The sequence below is a fragment of the Euwallacea fornicatus genome, chromosome 1 (assembly GCF_040115645.1).
Source record: "Euwallacea fornicatus isolate EFF26 chromosome 1, ASM4011564v1, whole genome shotgun sequence".
In the NCBI taxonomy this organism is placed as follows: Eukaryota; Metazoa; Arthropoda; class Insecta; order Coleoptera; family Curculionidae; genus Euwallacea; species Euwallacea fornicatus.
The window spans coordinates 3,457,703-3,478,767 of NC_089541.1; the positions used below are offsets into that span (position 1 = coordinate 3,457,703).

General features: G+C 36.8%; 2 protein-coding genes across 3 annotated transcripts in view; one reads left to right on the top strand and one right to left on the bottom strand.

Moving 5' to 3' along the window:
• The window catches only part of LOC136339561 (LIM domain only protein 3-like), a 33,299-nt gene extending 13,796 nt beyond the window's left edge, over positions 1 to 19,503 (bottom strand). For both annotated transcript variants that reach the window (XM_066282945.1, XM_066282940.1), the window contains exons 1-2: positions 19,360 to 19,503; positions 123 to 203 (exon numbers count right to left, since the gene is read on the bottom strand). In XM_066282945.1, the coding sequence (XP_066139042.1) occupies positions 123 to 147 (25 nt within the window). In that variant the 5' untranslated portion in view covers positions 148 to 203; positions 19,360 to 19,503. The remainder of the gene's footprint in view (positions 1 to 122; positions 204 to 19,359) is intronic.
• On the top strand, positions 3,386 to 5,838 carry LOC136338820 (maltase 2-like). Its single transcript, XM_066281544.1, has 7 exons — positions 3,386 to 3,908; positions 3,969 to 4,154; positions 4,207 to 4,332; positions 4,389 to 4,618; positions 4,671 to 4,866; positions 4,920 to 5,488; positions 5,544 to 5,838. The coding sequence occupies exons 1-7, from the start codon at positions 3,579 to 3,581 to the stop codon at positions 5,596 to 5,598; spliced, it is 1,692 nt and encodes a 563-aa protein (XP_066137641.1). The 5' UTR covers positions 3,386 to 3,578; the 3' UTR covers positions 5,599 to 5,838.
• Positions 19,504 to 21,065: the final 1,562 nt, after the last annotated feature.

Below are 21,065 nucleotides of genomic sequence, written 5' to 3' on the forward strand. Positions count from 1 at the left end.
TTTTAATTGAACTCTTCGTATGTTGTCGCTTTTTTCGATTGGTGTTACAGTAATTTTGAAAATGTTACATGTGACATACTTACTCTTTTTCGAGTTTCAACTTCCCTGTCTCAACTTCTTACCTTTTCCATTTTCCGATCCGTGCATAGTAGTCGCACCGCCCTACGAAGGTTTTCGGCCGATTGCTGAGGGATTCACATTTTCTGAAAATCAAAGAAACATAGAATCGACACTTCTAAAGGAATTTTTGTTTGAACTGTAACACATAATATTTAGGGCCGAGGATTTCCAATTCTCACAGAGTGTATACGTGCATTTAGGAAGCAGATGTCCTCTGGACCATTGCCCTTTTAACTAAGAAAGGACAAAATAAATGTAAAGATGAAAGAAAGCCTTTCCGTGCATTACGTCGTCCGTCTCGGTCAATATGTCAGAGAAGCTTTTAAGATACATTTTCCACTTAGCGGAGTTAAACTAGCTCAATAATGGTCTTAGCTTTTCTTTGAAAATCCAGCGATAAAAACAAGTGATTTTAAAAAGTTGTCTCCACTACAAGTTAGATTAGATTTTCGCTTGTAAACTGAACGTTTTAATGGGCCTTTTAGGGAGAGTCGGTCATCTTAAGATCGAAATCGTGTCAAAAGCAGGGGCTTGTGAATTTTGCAGGGGACATATTAGTGTCAAGTCGTCACTTAGGAGGAGTTCGGAGGAAAAGATGAAAGCCATTCCGTGTCTCCGGCTGTCCGTTTCGGTCAAGAAGTCGCAGAAGCTTTTAGGTGTACCAGAACGGGCGATATGAGGAGACATGCAATAAAGGAGCACTCCTGATTGCTGCTTTAAAAATGAGCTGGAACCAAATCGGAGCTTTTAGGACCTCCATTCCGGATCCTTATGTTCGCATCGCGTTTACAACAATCCGCACTTATCGCATATAAAGCGGAAATTCCTTTCGCTTTCATCGATACGCTCGAGCCCTCAGCTTCTGTCCATGAATCATTACTTTCCCTTTTAATCAAATTAAGGAAAAAAGCACCGCTAAAAGCTTTTATCGCCTTTTCAACGCTAAATATATATCAGTGTTAGATAGAGAGGAAAATGACAGCCGATGAAGTTGAGCCTAACCAAAAATAAATTTATGTAAAAATTGGGAATACAGGGCTGCCCCTATTCGTTTGAAGATGGCCCCAAAGCGTAATTAGCCAAATCTGGTTGCGAAACAAGTTCTAACGATGCCGTGGCGGTTTAACGAGGGCTCGTTAGAGAGAAACGTCAACGGATATTCCTAATCGGCCCTCTTTTCCACCATCCATTAAGACAAATTGACACCTGGCGGGGTTGCTACATAAGGGATTCGTTTGTCTACGCACAGTAGAACAACTTATTCAGAAAATATAGCACAAACTTCTCATTGAAGTTCCCGCAATAATTGAAACTAATTTGAATCTTCAATAGTGTGATAATAAGGTAACTCACCGTGGAAATGATCAGGTCAGACACTAAAGAAGACGCTGAATTCTAATATTAGTTTTTCCTTCTCGTAATAAAGTGTCCGACCACTGTATGATATCAGGAAGGTGCTTAGTGAACTATCTCGTTGTTATAACGAGCGGGATTGATTTTGCCACTGAGAGCGCCCTTAACTGGATACGTCGTTAGGGGTTTTGGCACGATGATTTTTATGCCGAGATCTAGGCTTAATTAAGATATGGCGACGGTTAAAAGTGCCTCTAATTATTATTAATAATAACGTGCGATATCCAACTCCACGACTTGTTATAGTGTCAACCCGAGGTTATTTTCGTTTGAGGGCAGAGGGTGGAAAACGTAGAAAATATGCGACGTAATATTCTGTTTTAGAACCTTAGAGAATATTGCGGTCAAAAACCTCTTTATTGTATTGGAAGAAGATGGTTGAAATGTGATAAGAAACTGTACAGCAGTTTGAGACCTAACTGAGTTTTCCACTGGAAACTGCCATGGGAATGTCTAAGGCAACTATTCGTATTATATAGATTATAAAAAATACATTTGCGAAGTTGTAGAACTACCTTTATAATCTACATTGACCGTTTGGGTTAGTGGCTATAAGCCCCTGTTTTTTAAAATCGTGGTAACTTTGTCAGCAAGATAATTTCCATTGGAATGACGAAGTCAGAGCAGAGCCCAATTTTTCCATTTCCATGGAAATTATTTTGCTAGCGAAGTTGGAACGAGTTTGAAAAACCGGGCGGTGCAGTCTCAAGACTTTAGGCCTGGTTTTTGTGAGAAGTATTTTTTGTAAGAATGCCAGTGTGTTTTACAAAGCCATCTATTGAGGCCCCACCACCCGACTGTCTGTTCAACAATTCAGTTGCAAATTTGGCCACTACCTGACCATATTTCGGGAATTAGACACTCCTAATTTCATTAGTTTAGAACATTTTCGTGGGTTTTAATAACGGGGCTCTGTTTCTCAACTTGAAAGGAAAAAACATTTGCAGTAAGATAAGGCAAGGAAAGATAGAGAGAGAGAGAGAGAGAGAGAGGACCCAGACAAAAGCAGAAGAACTTGAAAGAAACAGAAAAACGGATAAAGTACTTTGATGAACGAACAGGTAAGAAATTGCAAGACTTACCAGTATGAAAAACTAAAAGAAAGTAAGGAGGAAAGATAAACGGTAGCATGAAAGCAAGGAATAGGAAGATATGTGACCATTTCAGTAGACGGTTAATTAAGAAAACATATTAAATATCGACTGAGGCAAATATAAAAACGGTTACATGTACAAGAAAGAGGAGATGACTCGTTGAGACAACTTGAAAGGAAAAAGCGAAGACGAAAAACAGAATTATCTATTTAGTTTTGTACTCCCAACTTCCTTGAGGTCAAGCTGACTTGTCCACTAATACTGCCGATAAATATTTAAAATTTTAATAAACCAATCGTGTTGGCATTATTCCACGTTAACTTTTTGCTCCCAAACTAGAGAATATGGTTCCAAAGGATTATTTCATGTTCTCCATTTAGTTCCCTGTTCTTACAAAGAACTAAATATGTCTTAATTAAGGTTTCGATCCACGCAATTACTCGAGATGCTGACTCAGAATACGGTCCTGCAACAAGCATAATCGCTGTTAACTAAAAATCAAATAATAAGCATGCGAAGCAAAAGCTTTGCCGAGCGAAATGATGTATTGCGGGCAATTAGGAACAACAGCAGTCCGAAATCCGTGTAGAAATTAATGGAACAAAATCTGGATAATTTGCGTGCGCCGCTTTCTGGCTGGAACAATTACAACTGGCACCGGGAAGTGCACCGGCTTCCAGACAAAGCGGTGGTGCAGTTTGCTTTTCATTAGACCTGGCACTAATTAGCCAGAGCTTTTTCTCCTGGATTAAGCGATTGTATTCGAATTTATTGCCTTAATAGGAACCTTCACTGATGAGCTTGTTTGTTTGGTCTTATCACAATTTCCACTTCAGAGAACATTTGCAACAAAAATCTCAAGTTTTGTATTTTCCTACACTCCTGCCCAGCTAGATAATTCGACATCCTATAAATTTCAAAGACTTATCGTGATCCGGCGCATTCCTAAAAATGAAGTGCTTAATAGTTTTAATTTGTCTGCTAGTATTATCAAAATGCTACGGTGGTCTCATAAAACCAAGTCAGGAGAATGAGGGCAATTTAGATTGGTACAAAACCACAATCCTATACCAAATTTACCCTAGATCCTTCAAAGACAGCAATAACGACGGTATAGGAGATCTGCAAGGGATTACCCAGAAATTGGACTATCTCGCCAGTTTGGGAGTAGGAGCCATCTGGATATCCCCCATCAACCCCTCACCACTGGCTGATATGGGTTACGATGTTAGCGACTATAGAGCTATAGCCCCTGAATATGGTACTCTTGACGACTTTAGAGTAAGTAATTCCGCATATATTCAATTAAACCACAACTTTACTATTGAAAAATCTTAACAGGAACTGATAGCAGTAGCTCATAAAAACGGAATTAAGGTGCTCCTGGACTTTGTCCCTAACCACACCAGCGATGACCATCTTTGGTTCAATAGTTCTGCGTTCAGGACCTCTGGATATGAAGATTACTATGTCTGGGCTGACGGGAAAGTTGACGAGGACGGTAATAAACTTCCTCCAAATAATTGGGTAAATATTAGTGTTTTTATTGCATGAGAATGATTCTAATTAATAACTTTAGTTGAGTTCTTGGGAAGGTTCGGCATGGACATGGCACGAAACTCGCCAACAGTACTATTTGCATCAATATGGAGTGCGTCAGCCTGATCTAAACTATCGAAGTGATCGAGTTCAGCAAGAAATTAGAGTGATTAATTATATTTAATATCAACATAATTCTTCCGATATCTAAGGATTTTTAAGGATATTTGGACATATTGGCTTGACATGGGAGTTGATGGCTTCAGAATAGACGCCATTACTAAAGCATATGAAGATGAGCATTTGAGAGATGAACCGAAAATTAACAACAACAACGACTATAATTCTCTGGATCACGTATACACCAAAGATCAAGATGAAACTTTTGAGCTTGTTTATAGTTGGAGGAAGTTCCTGGATGACTACACTGCAGCTAACGGAGGAGATGCCAGGTAAATAAGCTTAATATAAATTTGTAGTGTTTTGCTTCGTCGATTTCCACAGAATTATGGTGACTGAGGCCTCTACTAGCATGAGAAATGTTACCCGCTATTATGGGAACTCAACCAGCCCTGGAGCTCACTTTTCATTCAACTTCCTGATATTTTCCGCCAGTTCTAATTGGAATGCCGGAACACTCTATGATAACATTAAAACTTGGGTTACAAGTTTACCTCAGGATTTACCAAATAATTGGCTGGTCGGTTCCCATTCGACTCATATTATATCTTTCATTGGTAAATAATATTTTAGACTGGTAGTCATGATAATCGGAGAGTGGCCTCAAGGGTGGGCACCAATTTCATTGATGGCTACAATATGTTGATTCTCTTCCTCAGAGGAGCCACTGTAACCTATCAAGGCGAAGAAATAGGGCAGGAAGATGGGGCTGTGACATGTGAAGAAGGACAGGACCCTAGGGCAATCGAAGACTGCAGTACTTATAACCAAAGAAGCAGAGACTTTGAAAGAACCCCATTCCAATGGGACAATACTACTAATGCAGGTTTCAACACTGGGGCTAAACCATGGCTTCCGGTTAGCTCTAAATATGTAGAAACAAACTTAGAAAGTGAAATTTTCCAAAAAAACAGCCATTATAATGTTTACAAACAAATGGCTGAGATGAAAGAAGAGTTTAATTCTTATGAGAAGATGGAGTATAATACGGCTGAAGTCAACGGGGTGTTGAGGGTGAAACTTTCTAAGGAGGATCATGCTAATGAGTATTATGAGCTCATTTATAATTTGAGAGAGGATAATTATGTCCCCGGTTTGAAGGATTTTGCTTTGGTGGTTCATAGTGGGGGTTTTGTACCTGGGTAAGTAGGGATCATATGATGAAGAATGCGGGTTGAAGTTCGTCTTGGTTTGCAGAGAGAGTTTGATTTTGCAGCCAGCAGATTGTGTTGTTATTAAAGCATCTGCTTAGATGGTTAAGATGTACAATAATGTTAACTTGGGGTTAAAAACTATGATTAATAACTGCTGAAGACTTATGTCTATAGAGTGGTTTCTAACAGCGTTTCGATATTTAAGGAGCTGATTCTCTGGATAGACAAAATATGTCAAAAATGTTATATAAATTTATGTCCTAACATGAGTGGTTTCCGAGCTACAAAATGTTAAACGTTAAAAAATATATATATTTTTCTTCGTATTCTCAAAATAGCATCAGATATTTTACTGAAATTCGGTATCCTTACACAGTAGTCCAAACAGTACATTTCCCTTCGATTTAAAGAAAAAAATGCTGTATCCGTGGACGTGCGTCGGGGTTGCCATATTAATACTTATAGGAAAAAGGGGTGGTACGCTACTGGTATTTTCCAAATTGAATGCAAAATAATAGTTGTTGAAAATTATCACAATTTTCTTTAATAAATGCGGCTATCCTTTTTCTCGTGGACTCTCAAACACATACAAAAATTCCAGAACCATTGAGAATTAGGAACTTAGGGACCATCTTAAATAATGATTTTGATACGGAAAATTTCGCCTACTTATTGTTTAGTATTTGTCTTTTCTATAAATTCAATGATAAATTTTATTTATTTCTAAAGGTGACAAACGATTTACTAAATGTAATATTCCTTAAGTTTCTAGTGCCCTATATGAATTTTCAAAGGGTAACTGTCCATATTTTATTTGTCGTCTTTATCCTTAATTTGAAAATCTTTTTCGTTATACATCTAAGGAAACTTGGCAACCACTTAAAAGCAAGTTTGATATATCACCAAATTATCTCTCTCTGTCTCACTTACAGCGATAAAATTTTGCTCTTTCTTGCGCTTATATGAAAGTGAAAAGTTAGACATTTTGTTTAGACAATTGAACAACGCTGCGTTGTCATTTGCGTGCTTTTTTCTTCAATCGTTTCGAATTGGTTTTTAGATCTCATTGATTTTGTAATTTATATATTAATTTTGAGAGGAAGTATTTATATGCAATGTGATAAAAAAAAGTAATTGAACATAGTGTAATTTGGAAATACGATCTTGAGCTAGGAACATGATATGAATAGAGATTTTAATAGATATATAAGTTCTGTGGTGGTCTCTGTGATACTGCTATTCTAGATGATAAGGACCTGACTGTGATAAATTCTATTAAGGAAGATGCTTTTGTCAGTGTGGAACTAAAGGACGTTTGTGTATATTACGCTCATTTTTCTGTAAATAACGAACTATTTCAGTTTGAAAGTTACGTCGGAATTTTGACGAAAAAGTTAAGATTGTGTAACAGAACAAAAGGAAGTTGATTAAAATGTTAAATCGCCTGCAATATTCTCAACTACGTCAAATCGAAGAAGCGTATAGCCTCGAGGAATTTCTATGATACTTCGAATTCGTATGTCGGAGCAATAGGGGGACTCCAACGTTCAGCAAACATAATTATAGTTCTGTCATAGATTTTCCTGTGCCAACACCAAATATTAGTAGCAGAATACTCAAATGGTATGTGGATATCTACCGGGAAAACTACAAGGATCACAGATTAATAAAATATAACCTTGGCTTCAATTTTTCTGCAAAACTATCAATAGGAACTCACCGATGATGGAGTTTTAATTTTGAAAATCTTAAGCGATTTATTTTTAATTTTTTTCTAAAAAATTATTAGAAGCTGAAGCGACATCAACAGCCATAAATACTCATAGAAAGAGGATATTGGTATGTGTAGAGTGAGTTGTAAAAAATGAGGAAAAAAATTAACAATATTAAACGGATCGTATGTGGAAAATGCGAGTTATCAGATTGTAAAAGAGGAATACAACGAACCCAAAAGGGAATTGAAGAGAGCCATTAATGCGCGCAAAACAGTTAAGCGGAAAGAATTATGTAATGACCCAGAAAATGACATTTATGGAACGTTCTACCAAATAGTTTTCAGAAGACTGATTTTACGTTCAAGGAAAAAATCTACAGAGTTTCCGGTAAGAAAAATAAGTGGTTATCCGTCACCTGTAGAAGGATGGTTCAGTACAGTCATATCCAAGGAGGAAGTGGACATTGTAGTCAAAAGAATGAAGCTAAAGAAAATATGCGATTCTGACAACCTTCCACTAGACGTGGTACTGATTTACTGAAAAACATTCTATCATCTTCCTCAGGTAACACAAGCCCATGAGCCTAGTCGCAGGGCTTCGCCGCTCCACTTTACTACCGCTACTAGCGTAATCATTTTAAGCTAATTATCTACCTTCTCAACCAGAATGTGTTAATTTTGATTGCCCCTTAGGAAGTTCCTAAAGCAACTGTTTATATTTCATTAAAGAATCCTGGATTTGGTATCCAATTATCTTAAAATCAAGGAGTGCTCGTTCCGGATCCATCCCTGCGTGCGTGCAGAGTTGACCAGTGCCTAACTCGGATCCAGCCAAGTCATTCATCACAGCCCCAGAGTAAATTAAATAAAAGTCCGGTCACGCTAAAGAAATGTACTATATCTGGTAGTAGGTCATTCAATTTGTAGATTGATCAGGACTGCTTGTCTCCGGATTGGATCGATTTCATGAAATATTTAGCGCCAGTTTTAATCTGGCAAAGAGCGACGTTTGGCGTCGGAGATGCCCTCAGACGAGGTTATTCATTTATTCCGCTTTAATCTCGGACACTTTCACATTGATTGCATTTGTCGTATGGTACAAATCAGTTTCTGGAAAAAAGCATTATTAAAATGAATTCCGAAAAGTTAGAGGAACCAATTTCGTTCGCTTTATGGTGTATTGAAGTCGTGACTGACCGAAAATAGTCAGTGTGAAATACGGGAATGATATTATTAAATTCAAAATGAAAAATTGGTGGGATTTTAAATTGAAAAGACGCGTATCGTAGACAACGAAATTGTGTTTAGGGTATCTCAAATGTTTCTCCGGACGTTGTTGGCATGGGATATTATCACTTTTAGTTGGCAAGAAAAGTAAAAATTTCAATACTCAATTTAAGTCTGTAAATGTGGCCTTTAAGGGCCGCTTTTATTACATCACATTTCTCGAAAAATAATTTGCTGGAAAAGCCAATTAAATGAGCCAATTAAAATCCTGTACCAGCTGAAATAGGTACGCCATAAAAGCGGAGGAAAAATGAAACTAATCCTGAATTGGGCGCCCAGCGCAATTATTACACTCTCACAATTTCAATTACAACTTCAAATTACTTTTCAGATTCTTTAATAAGAACTTGGAAAAGCATCTGCACGGATTCTGCCGAGCAAAAAAAGCATTATTACCTAGCGTTGTTGACTTTTCATAATAGGAAATGCGTTCGAAGAAGAAGCTGATATTATTAAATTTCTCATCTCAAAATCGTTTTACTTGAGCTGGTGTAACTCCACAATTTAATACTCTACAGTCTTTTTTCCCAATTCCGAGTAAAGATAAACGACAAAGAATATTGTGGCACACGTATTTACCTACACTTATTGAAAAGGAAAGTGAATTGACAGCCCATCCAGATTCCAATTTAAAGCGAAATCCCAGAGAAAAAACAGGCCCATAAGCCCGAATGTCCGATTCACGGTGATGGAATATACAGTTGATACTTCTGGTTTTATCAGTGTTATTATTTCCGTGCCTGATGTCACGCCGTAGGAAACCGAATTGACAATTTTCCAGGCAGTTTCCCGCTATACCCGACCATGGAGTCGGAAAATGGAGGGCTTCGCACCAAAATGGATTTCTGTCGGTAAAGACTCGGATAACGAAATAAAGGGCTTACCGGTCGTGTTATTTTAAATTTAGCTGCTTTCCGATATACTATATTGGAATACAGACGTGTAAGGTGGTGTAAGTTCGGGGGGATCATGGCTCAAACACACCTACACCACTGGTTATTGAGGTTTGGAATTGAGTTTTTATTCAAGACACGCTGCACCCAAAGAGAAACAAATTCATAGCTAGAAATATAGAGAGTACAAATTTAATTTTAGACATGAGCAGCGGGAAGATGCATGCGAAGCACGTGGACGAGGCTGAATTAATGAAGAATTTGGCGTTTTCGAAGAAAAAGTTGTATTTCTTTATTCCATCTATTTCAATTTCTTTCACCTCCGTTGAGATTACCAAAGAGACGACAAGAAAACGAAGGAAAACAAAAAATAATTAACTAGACGAATGCAAACATTCGAGAAAATTTGACAACCTCGTAAAGGAAGTTTGATGGACCATTCAAGCTTCTCTCTTTATTGCACTTACAGCCTCAAAGTTTTTTTCTTCGTTGCGCTTATAAGTCAGTTAAATGGGGCTGCCATTTTTGTTCGAAGATTAAGCAACGCTGTGTTGCCAATTAAAAGACAATTGTAAAAGTGTTTCAAAAAAATTATTCAATTTCCCTCTTGTCGTTAATCTTGATCATCTTTAATTTCTAACTACGCATTTTTTCTTTAGTATTCCTCCTTCCTTCTATCACTTCCTTTCTTTTTTTGATATCTGATCTAGTTCTCTTATCTTTTGTTAATTTTTACGTTTTTTTACATTTCCAATTATTTCTGTTTAAATCCGATAAGGAGATGAAAGTTGTCAAATAAGAAATATACAAGGAAAATACTAAATGTACTTATAAATTTCTTAATTTATAAGTGTTTTCTCCACCTCGTCACCGATCTCCTGAGTACTCGAATTACCCATTCATCCGTATCTGCCTTCCTCTTTTTCTAAGGCCGTCGTACACTCATACTAACCCTCCTTACCGACCGGTTACGCGGTGGACCGCAAAGTTAATCCGTATGGAAAGCTCGAAGACACCAACTCCTTCTCAATGCTATTTATCACAATCAGATCTTTCAGAAAGTTCCAGCAGCTCTCTCTCTCAATCTCCTGCCAAACCCAAGCCTTCTCGTCATTGAGACCATTCCTAGTAGTCATGCCAAATTGTAGATATTATTCAAATCCAACGCAACCACCAGCATGTGTAGCCCTCCACTCATATTCCTTTTAAAAATTTTCTTCATATTGTTCCTTCATATTGTATCTTGTCCATCAACTTTTTCAGAGTATCCTGACGCTTATCGGCCTAACCCATCCCCTGATTTTGGTGTCCATACCACTAGGAACGTGACAATTTTTGGACAGACATGTCTAGGAATTCGGCTCCAAATATCTTACAAATATACTGTATGTATTCATTATATATCCTGCAGATCATTCGATAAGCTTTTCCATCCTTTAGCCTATTGATAATGCTCTGCAACTTTTCCCTTTACTTTTACGTTTACTCCGGTGTCAGAGTATTTGGCCGGCACCCCTTACCGTACGATTAGTATATTCATCAAGTTCGGTCATCCTCACCTCATCCGCAGGAAGTTGGTAGTTAGGAATAAGTTCCTCATAGCATTTACGGTTCCCGCCTTTGTACCCCATCTTCCACTCTCCATTATTCCTTGCTGTGTCATTATTTCCCAATATTTATACCACATATTTTCTTCTATGAACTCTTGTATGTCATCATCCCACAGTTTGGCTTTTATTTTTCTTTAATACTATTGTTCTTATATTCTCTTCAGATAACTGAAAGGTTATCCATAGAAATATTCCTTTCCTCCATATTGTCCTTTCTTTCTGAAATAGTTCTTTTCAAAGATCTATTTCCTCATATGATTAAGTTTCACGTTTCTTTTCGTCTTTTTTATTATTTTTCGTATCACTGTCCCTGCATTCTCTTGCATCCTCGTCGCATCCAATACTAAGCCTTTCCATATTATAATTATATTGACTTGCATCATCTCAGATTCTCAACAAACTCGCCCCAATCCACATTGATACAATCATATATTACCTCTCCCATCCTCCTGTTACCCATTCAAGCCCTTCTGCCTGAAATCGTATTAACCTACGATGATCAAAATTTTCCTCGTCTTTGACCACACGACCACATGTTGACTGAGGAGGAGTAAGAGTGACACTCTTTCATTCTCATTCCTACTCAACTAAACTTAGGTTAATGTTGCTGACTATGAAGGTTCATTCATTAAGTTGCAGCCCTCCTGGACGATATACTCTAACGATTCCTCCTTGCTGGAGTCCCTTATATTTTCCTCGAGTATGTGTTTTTCGTTCGTATCTCTACACAGTACCACGTTTTGATTATATTTGTTTTCCATAACACAGTGGTGGTAATTACCAAATTTGCAGAAAAAAATATTTATTAACTTCTTATTGCTGTTTGGCAAATTTTCTATTCATTGCTCCTCACACTATTGTAAAATATAAAACGAAAACTTGAAACAAATTTTTTTTAACACAGTTCCCCGTCTGATAAACCCTGCTGTTGCGGTATAACTCAACGATAACCTAGTTCAGAAAACACTTTATCACCTAAAACAATCTGGGCTGACACAATAACTTCGCAACAAACAATTAACAAGTTATACCAGAAACTTCTTGTATTGCAATTAGGACTATCTTTTCTATTAAAATTTCAATTAACTTTACACCGTTATGTCTTACGTTACGGGCAGAATGTTAATTATTCTAAACTAAAATAAATGAAAATTTGTTGGCTAATTTAAAACCCGCCCTAATAGAAAGCTAGTGCCGGGGATCGATAAATTTAATTTAGTTAAGACGGTTAAGCCTGCCCTTAGCCACCTAATGCCAATTAAACGGCGATTTAGGCGTGGCTCTTATGGAGCCATACCCAAAGAATTATTTACTTAATTACTTAAGAAAGTAGAGCAATGTCTGTGTAGTTTAATTGGCAGCATCCCTCGCCAAAGAGAAGCCATCGATCAATAAAATTTAATTTATTTAAGACAGTTAATCCACCCTTCGCCGTCTAATATCCATGAAATTGCGCCAGGAATAGCCTCTGGAATTTTTCAATATTTCATGTTATGTCCAGGCAATATTCCTCCTATTCGCCAAAGTGAATTCCATCTCACTTATTCAATTTGGGCATTTCAATTTGAGAATACTGTAGGTCGTCGAGCCGGTTTATATCTCCGATCAGTAATCAAAAAAGTCCGTTGAAACGCGCAAATGGAATTGCGAGATGACGATGGAAACATGTGCTGAAAGTTAATCTATTGGAAAAGACTTTCCCATTGTGAATTGATTGGCTTTTTGCGGAATTATGCTTCAAATTGAAATTTTAATTTTTCCACATTTTCCATAATTACGATCAAACAAAGCCCCCATTAGCAAGGGCAATAATTAACAGGCTCGGCGAAATCCGCGCCATTACTTAGATCCCGTAAAGGGCGGCATCGTTAAGTTCATTAGACATAAAAGAGATTCGTCATTCGCCCAAGACACTTGCTGTAACAAGTTTTCCAGCCTCTGCTCATTAGTCTAACAGTGACCAAATGCTGTTCGCTCGTTAGCAGAGTCAGAGTAGACCGCATGCCAGAGTCCGTCGCTTCATTAGCGTTAACAAGCAGAAGAGAGCACCACGGAAAATCTACGAGACATGCGGAAATAAAGCCATGTTCTTGGGACACCCTTATAAGGGCCATTAAGAATTAAGCATATTTGGTTTGCAATAGCCACTGTTAATTTACTCGGAGCTTGCGATTTCGCTTTTCGTTGCAATATAAACGGTCTGATAGTGCAAATTAGATGAAAATGAAATTCTTGTCATTACAGTAAAATTATGCGATTCGGTAATATTGTGAAATAACGAAACTGAAATAGTTTTGTCATCTACTTCACGCGACCGTAAGTGGGATCATGTACATATTTCGTTTTCCGTGTAAGCTGATGATCTTGGGAAGAATGATCATGTTCATAACGCGGTTTGTTATACGTTATTGTCTAATGGTAATTTTGAAAGAAAGTTAAAGGGGATTATGGTGATACTTTACACAACATATAATTTCAAGTTTGGTTCTCGAATTGAAATGAGAACATGTGCTCCCCGCACATTCCTTTAGATCCCAAGATTTGCTTCTTATTAAATTCTCAGAAACTATCGATTTAAAGAATATTTTGTCGTGAATTAATCAAGGTATCTAATTTCCACCATTAGACCCGTTCTGATATGCCACGTCCACGGCTCCGTCATCAGACAGCCATCTTTGTTTATCTCGCCAGGTTAGATAAAAACGAAATATAATCTCCTTCTGTTATTCGACGTGAAATGGTTAATGCAAAGCCTGTCTGAATACAATGGACCAGTGTTAATATTCTCAAAAGACACGTTAACAAAAGAAAAGATTTTAGCTGAATGATTGTAAGGTTAAAGTCAGGGAATTTTCGCACATTATATATTTCCATATTTAAGGTATTTTTGTAAGTTTAAGGTAAAATTTCACCTACAGTGTGTACTCAATTAGCTAATCCTAGCATTTGCTTCCATTATTGAATTATACGTTTCGGGTGGCAAAATAAATACAGCAAATAAACAACAAATAATCTCTAAATATAATACACGAGCGCGGCTCGGTCGGTTCGATATCGTTCCGAATTTAACAATATTTAAATCTCAATAAACTTGTTTTTACTTCATAAATTTCGTCCTCTGGAAAAATGGAATGGAATATTAAACTGTCAATATAAGCTCGGGGTATTGTTTTTAATTAAATTAATACAAACGAATTGATTTGTTTGTACAATGGCCGCGTATAGATGTGGCCGTTCGCGTTGAAATTAAAAAATTAATTATTTTCCCACTTTTGCGCCAACGGGTTAAATTTCATTTAATAACATGCATGTACGTGGCATAATAGATTGGGTTCATTTTTAGCTCGGGGGTTTATAACATTTTTTTCACGTTAAAACGATAAAAATGAAACTAATTACGAACACAAGCTAGAAGTATGAATTACCAACATTGAAAGCCCTCAGCCAACAATAGTTCTCGTTTAGCAACTGCCCCATTAAACACAACTTCAAACTTGAAAGTATAAAACTTTAATTGCTTCCCCAATTATTTTACAGAATGCCCTACCACAGACCACTACAATGTGTCGTAATTGACAACGGCAGCAAGAGCAAAAAAGTTCTATTTTCTCACTAATGAAGCACTATTCACTTTTTAACTTCGACGAAAATTAATGCTGAAATGACGCTTATGGTTATTTGAAGAAAGTTAATGAAAATTGACAACGTTCGGCAACGTAGCATCCACCCACACAAGATCTTCATGGTCTCTTGATCGTTGTCGCACTCATGAGCTTATCAAACGGGTTGTTGACAAAAGAACCGCGCCATGTTGCCATTTCAGTTTATCCAACTCCATGGAATTGGGTCGTAATCCTAGCGGGGTTATGAAATTATATGGCAGAACAAAGATAAGAATTCCATTAATAAGAAAACATTGATAAAGGAAGGCAATTAATGACCGTTCAGACAATAAATGTGATTAAAAGAGAAACTCGTTTAGACGGCAGGAAATCCCAGGAGCTTTTCTGCCTGACGGAAAGTTTGAGATTTTTCTCGCCATTTTCAATTTAGGGATGTAAATTAGTAGAAATTAAATCGAAAATATGGATTCTTTTCATTCAGTCGCTGATCTTATTTAGATAAGCGGCAAGCTGTTATGGGGGGCGACGCTCCTGCTCTTTTCCCTTCGTTTTCAAGCTTTTCTATTCCTTTTTGGAGACTTTGGGAGCAGTTTTACAGGGTGCATCCATTACAAAATAGCTTCATCCAAGTTCTTAATATGTACCCCTCTACTCGCCAAACACCGCACATGCACTTCATTATGCATACACACCCCTGTGGACTTATCATCTGAGGGTCCAATTTCGCATCTCCAGTTTAATATATCCAGCAAACACATTCCACGGCATCGACTTTTCGGTCAGTTGATCGGATATTACAGGACGAAATTGATTTCGAGCGTTCGTTGCCTGTTCCGATGTTAGATAAAACTTTATGATGGCTTTGGTGCCCGTATTACCAGACAGAATAATGGATATTGTCTAATTTCCCAGAGCGTTTGTGGTCTTTGGATGAGGTGCAACAAGCCTCTTTAAGTGGACCCCACTTTTAGGGAAGGAAACATTTTTACAATCTATTCCAAGATGATATATTATTTAGTGCCACCTGTGGGATGTTATCCTGATATAAATATCTGTAATGTTTCTCGAGTCGGTAAAAGACCTGTGAAATCTTTTGGAATTTGTGTTTTAACTCATCTGTCTTATCATTTAATTAAACTAAAAATTTCTCAAGTTGAAAGATGCAGGGAAGCTTTTCCCTTTTGTAAGATCAGGGGCGGTGGAAAACAAATATTTTTGAATTAAGCTTTTTTTAAAGAAATTTATAAAGATTTCTAAAGTTCATGTTTTAGTCCACTATCCATTCCCCTTACGCCACTGCTCTAAAGTTAAGTTAACCAAAAAAATTTTCTAGTTAGCATACAGACGAAGCTATTCTCGTATAGGAGTTCAATGGCACAGTACAAATATTTTTAAATTTATGTTTTCTAATAAATCTGTGGTTGCTTCGAAAATTATTGTTTCGATTCATTCCTAGGCACTTAAAACTATTCCTTCATCATTCATTCATGATTTCATATTATTATTGGCACTATTTCAGCAGCCGTGCATCTATTATATTCTTCATATTTACCCAATTTCTGGCGTCATCTATTGGTTGACACATCACACAAAATATGAAGATGAACTGCCATCTTCCATACTTGATTGTCGAATAAGTTAATGGCGATTTTTATGGGAAAATTTAGGGGAGAACCAGTGAATTGTTATCGTGTTCCAGTCATACTCAGTAAAGAGTTTCGTTTTACGGTATTTAACAATAACATCTCTATTGGCAGTTACTCGAAATATCACTCGAGAAACGAACTATTGCCATGTTTGGTCTCTTTTTTCTTTCTTCTCGTCTACTGGATAAGATTTTCTGAGATAAATTTGATTTCTGAAAACTTGCTGTAGAGTTATTTAGTGTAAGTCTTCTTGAATTAAGTAATTAGCAAAATAAATACCAAAAGTAAGAAATATAATTATTCTGAAAGCCGAACAATTACAGGCGAAACGAATTAAAACTCCACCCGTTGACCTATTTGTCCGATCCGTCCAACTTTTTCATTAGAAAAGTTTTCATTTCGTTCCTCCTGAAATTTTAATTGTGTACAGTCGTTAAATAGTTGACATTTATTTCAGCCTTAAGTTTAATTAGTGAGCTGCATATACCGGCCTGCACTTTCTGGCACTAATTGAAATAATTTCACCATTCGTGACAGGCTAAATTTACTTTCCTAAATTGACTAGCAAATTTACGAGTTTAATTTAGAAGCTGTAAATCCGCTTTAATAATCCTCCACAGAGTAGGGTTTTTCAGGTTACCCCTTTCCATATCCATTTAGCTGATGCAAACAATAATGCTTGGATGTTAAATGATTTTGAGTTCCAAAATTTGAAAAGTCCACCCCTGAGTCCCTGAAGGGCTCCTGGCCGAACGAGCTGACGGCAAATTGCTTTTACTGGAGTATAATTTCGAGAAGGAAATTGCGAAAATCTTTAATATTTTCCTTTTTCATTCTCTTTAGGCCGATCATTTTTCATGCCATCTCCATCGGATCGTGGTCAGCCGAGTTGGCGGTTCAATTAAGATGACCCGATCCCCCGAGACCCGGAAGGCCCTGGAAGGAAGATGATCAGCTGCGCCTAGTTAGCCTTTTTATATATTGAAAAATACCAGGGGTTTGCGGATAATAACCATTAAATTCTCTACCAAAATTAAAGGAATTTATTTAACGACACCTCATGCAATTGTACTCGCAATCACTAAGTAATTCAATTTCCTTGAGTTGCTCCTCATGTAAGCGCCCAACTTGGCCGCAGAACTCTATATTGCACTTTTCTATTAACTTCTGTAGGTGCTTCGATTCAATTGCCTTCTGAGATTTCCAGATTACTACTGAAATATCCGGATTAGATTGCATTTGGGTAGATGTTAGAATTGGTCTTTCTCTTTCTCGCTTTCGCTCGGGTTGCCGTCGTTGCTCCTTCTCGCTCCCAACTATTCCCGAAATAGCTTATTTTTCGCCTCATTTGCGGGGAATTTTTCCCATCCAATAGCTTTAGGTTTATCAAATGGAATCCATCGACCGGACAGTGAATTTAGTTGTTGTTCTAGATTAGTAAGCCCAGAGATTGGAGAGGAAATGTGAGGAGAATTTTTTATATAGTTTAGAAGTTTTAGATCCAGATCAATAAATTTTTCTAAATGTTTTTAAAACGCAACAGTCCTGTAAAGATAAGTACATTTGACAAAGGTAATTAAATTTCTCTTCGTCGCACTTATACCAACAAATCTGCTATATGCATTCGTCACATTTATGCTATAGTCAAATACGCCAGTCGTTTAAATTTAATAATTGAACAACATTGTTGCCAATTTTTCTTGGACTACGAAACTTCTTGTGTAAACTCATTGAAAGATGATGATAAGAGACAGATTTGATCGACTTCATTATTTTTACCCTCTTTTGGGTCTACATTTTTAATTAAGTACTTAACTTCCACAGTAGTCCAATTATGTTCAAAATCTTCCTGACCTAAAAGGGGAAATTTTTACTCACTTTAATTTCATACTCACACATGCATACATATTAAAAATAAGTAAAAAATCTCTTGTACGCCACTGTCTCTGTACACTTTAAAAACGCCGATACTTCAATATGCTATAAATCTTTAAATTCGTCGAGTATTCCATAGTAAATTAAAGCCTACTATGAAAATTGATACGAAAAACTTAAAAATTACTTATTAAAACAGGTTACACCACTGCCTTTTTACGGTTCAAAAGCCCCAAGACTTCTCAATAAATCCTCACATTCACAAAATCTTCCATGGAAAACTAGACTCATATTACAATCAAATTCAAATGACTACAAATGAAAAAAAAATCTCTTTAAACTGAAAAAAGTAATGCTACTGCCTTTTTATATTTGAACCTTCACCTTGAATCCAGCAATTTCTAAGATAGAAAAGCAGAGTCCAGTCATAACTAAATTTGAATTTGTATAAATGAACCAAAAAGTCTGAAAAAATTCACTATTTTAATAGAAAGTAGCCTGTTAAAACGACTTACGCCACTGCCATATGCGACTTAAAACGAGTCGATGTTTTCCAAATAAACACTGAGATCAGCAAGTATCTTTCGTAAAAAAAAACACAGTCGTATCATAAGCAAATTCAAATAGGTGTACATGCAGTAAAACTTATCTACAAAAGTTTTCATATTAAAAATTGAATGTTGCCTGTTAGAAAAAGGTGAATTACAGCTCTTCTGGTATTGAAGAAAATAAAAAACATATTTAAAAATAATATTAGAGTCTGCTTCTATTGAAACTTTCAGCTCAAAAAATAAGAGGATTCAAAAAATAAAATTTTAAATTAAAGAGATGTTTTCAGGTATAATTCGTCTATTTGGTAAATAGAATTTTAGTTTTAAGCAACTACTACTGCTGCAGATTGATTCGCAGGAATTTTATTGCGTCGTTTTCCTGATTTTTAAATAATGGATCAAGTAGAAACAAATCATGAGTATATAGTAAACAATCTAAAAGAGAAGGAACCCAGGAAAAAGTTGAAAAAAAAATATAATTCTATGCAAAGAACTTTTTTGTTCAATGTTTATATTTAAAATAATTACTTTAACTAATATTATAAATGACAACAAAGCAACAACATGATCCAAACCTAGTACATAAACAGATTTCAAAAATTTCAACAGAAAATTAGTAGTATTTTCAACTGTTATTCGAAAGGAACAAAAACTACTTACATTGAAATTCCAATGGGCAAGCAAAAGTGGGCTTGACCACGAGCAAACACTATTCGCGAGACCACGCTAACCAAAGAATTTCCTGAGGATGGTTACGCGGTGTACCAAACCGTAACGTTGCGGACAAACTGACACGCGAATGGCCTTTCGCCGAAAATGACACTAAAACACCGTGGCGGCTGGCGCATGTTTGGCGTCGCGACGCACAGTGAGCCCAATTCCCATATGTTCAAATAAAAACAGTTTATCGTATTCGCGATGATTATGAGAGAGGAAGAAATGAGAATCATATGCTGTAAAATTGTGTCTCAGGATAACAAATATTATATTTTGACCTGAAAATTGAAATAAAACGTAAAGACTTTTTTGCATTTACCAGAAGGTATTTTGAAAGTTCTCACACAGTTATTGATATGGATCTTGCTGCCGTAATTTTGTCGACAGAAAACAGGGATTTTAAGTACATTTTTGACCACGTTTTTGGTAATCTGTCCCACTAGGGCATCGCCACGCTCGCCGTCTCCCAATCTCTCGCCTGAAGGCATAGGTAGCTCATGCAAAATCTTATTATCGTCTATTTAATATTATCAAAAGCGGATGCCAGTTTGCGGTGTTTATTTTAAATTTGAACCTTTTTCGGCCTCACTTCTCCTTTCGCTACAACTCTTGTTTAACCTCTTAACTTATGACTTGATTTCCAGATTTAAAGTTTCCTTGACACATGGTGACTCGAAACTGAATATTATTTCTTTGTGATCGGGGTATACTTTAAAGCATAATGGCAAAATTGAATAATAACTCCGGCGACACACACAATGGAAGCTTAAATTTAAAGTTGAGCTTCGCAGTAATTTAAGGGTCTACGTCGCATAAAGGCAATTTACAAAATTATTTAGTAATTTATATGGCCCTATACTGCAGCTTTTTAAGTAATTACGTCTATAAAACCACAATGCACGGCGGATCCGAGATCAGCTTTACGAACTCCATCTGGCAATTCTGGTTTACGTTTCATTATTTTAATGCCGCCTTTTTGTTACGAAATATACGATTATCATTGCGAAACGATGTAATTGGTGCTTTATTACTCTAAACCGTTTTAAAGGGCCTTTTAAAGTAAGAATTATTCCTCGGGCCGCAACACCACTTTTCCCATTTCGTCTGTTAAGATTTCTCGCTTTCCAGGAGCAAAAGTACAAGAAAAGAAACTTTGTGAAGAACAATCAATCTTCCGTAAAAGCAAACACTAAATTCGCATTACGTGGCCGTATTAAAAGCGCTTATATTAATATAAAATAATAGCCGAAGCCGGTAATTCACTTAAGAAAGCCACCGCGACCAAGATAAAGAAGCCAGTTACTCAGCTACACAGCGTTTCACTTTTAATTAATTTTATTTCAATTTATATTTTGTCTAATTTTGACTTTTTCATCTCTTTAAATGACAAGTATTTTCTCTTAACACCCAGTATCGTTATCCCCAGCGTAAATAAGGCAAAACGATGAATATTTTAGGGAGTTACTTTAATATTGCCAAGGCAATTTGGAGATAGGTTTTAAAGTTTAAACTGGCCAAAGTAACGCGCGGCAAGTGGGAAAGCAACACGGCATGTGTCACGTCGAGCCGGTCCAGGAGCACTTAGATAAATTCAAAAAAGCCCTACAGCCCTACAGCAACGTTGCCGTTATTCTACAGCATTATTCACA

Coding starts and splice junctions, on each gene's coding strand:
- LOC136338820 (XM_066281544.1), top strand. CDS start 3,579: ATGAAGTGCTTAATAGTTTTAATTTGTCTGCTAGTATTATCAAAATGC. Junction 4,155..4,206: donor AACTTCCTCCAAATAATTGG/GTAAATATTAGT, acceptor TAATAACTTTAG/TTGAGTTCTTGGGAAGGTTC. Junction 4,619..4,670: donor GCTAACGGAGGAGATGCCAG/GTAAATAAGCTT, acceptor CGATTTCCACAG/AATTATGGTGACTGAGGCCT.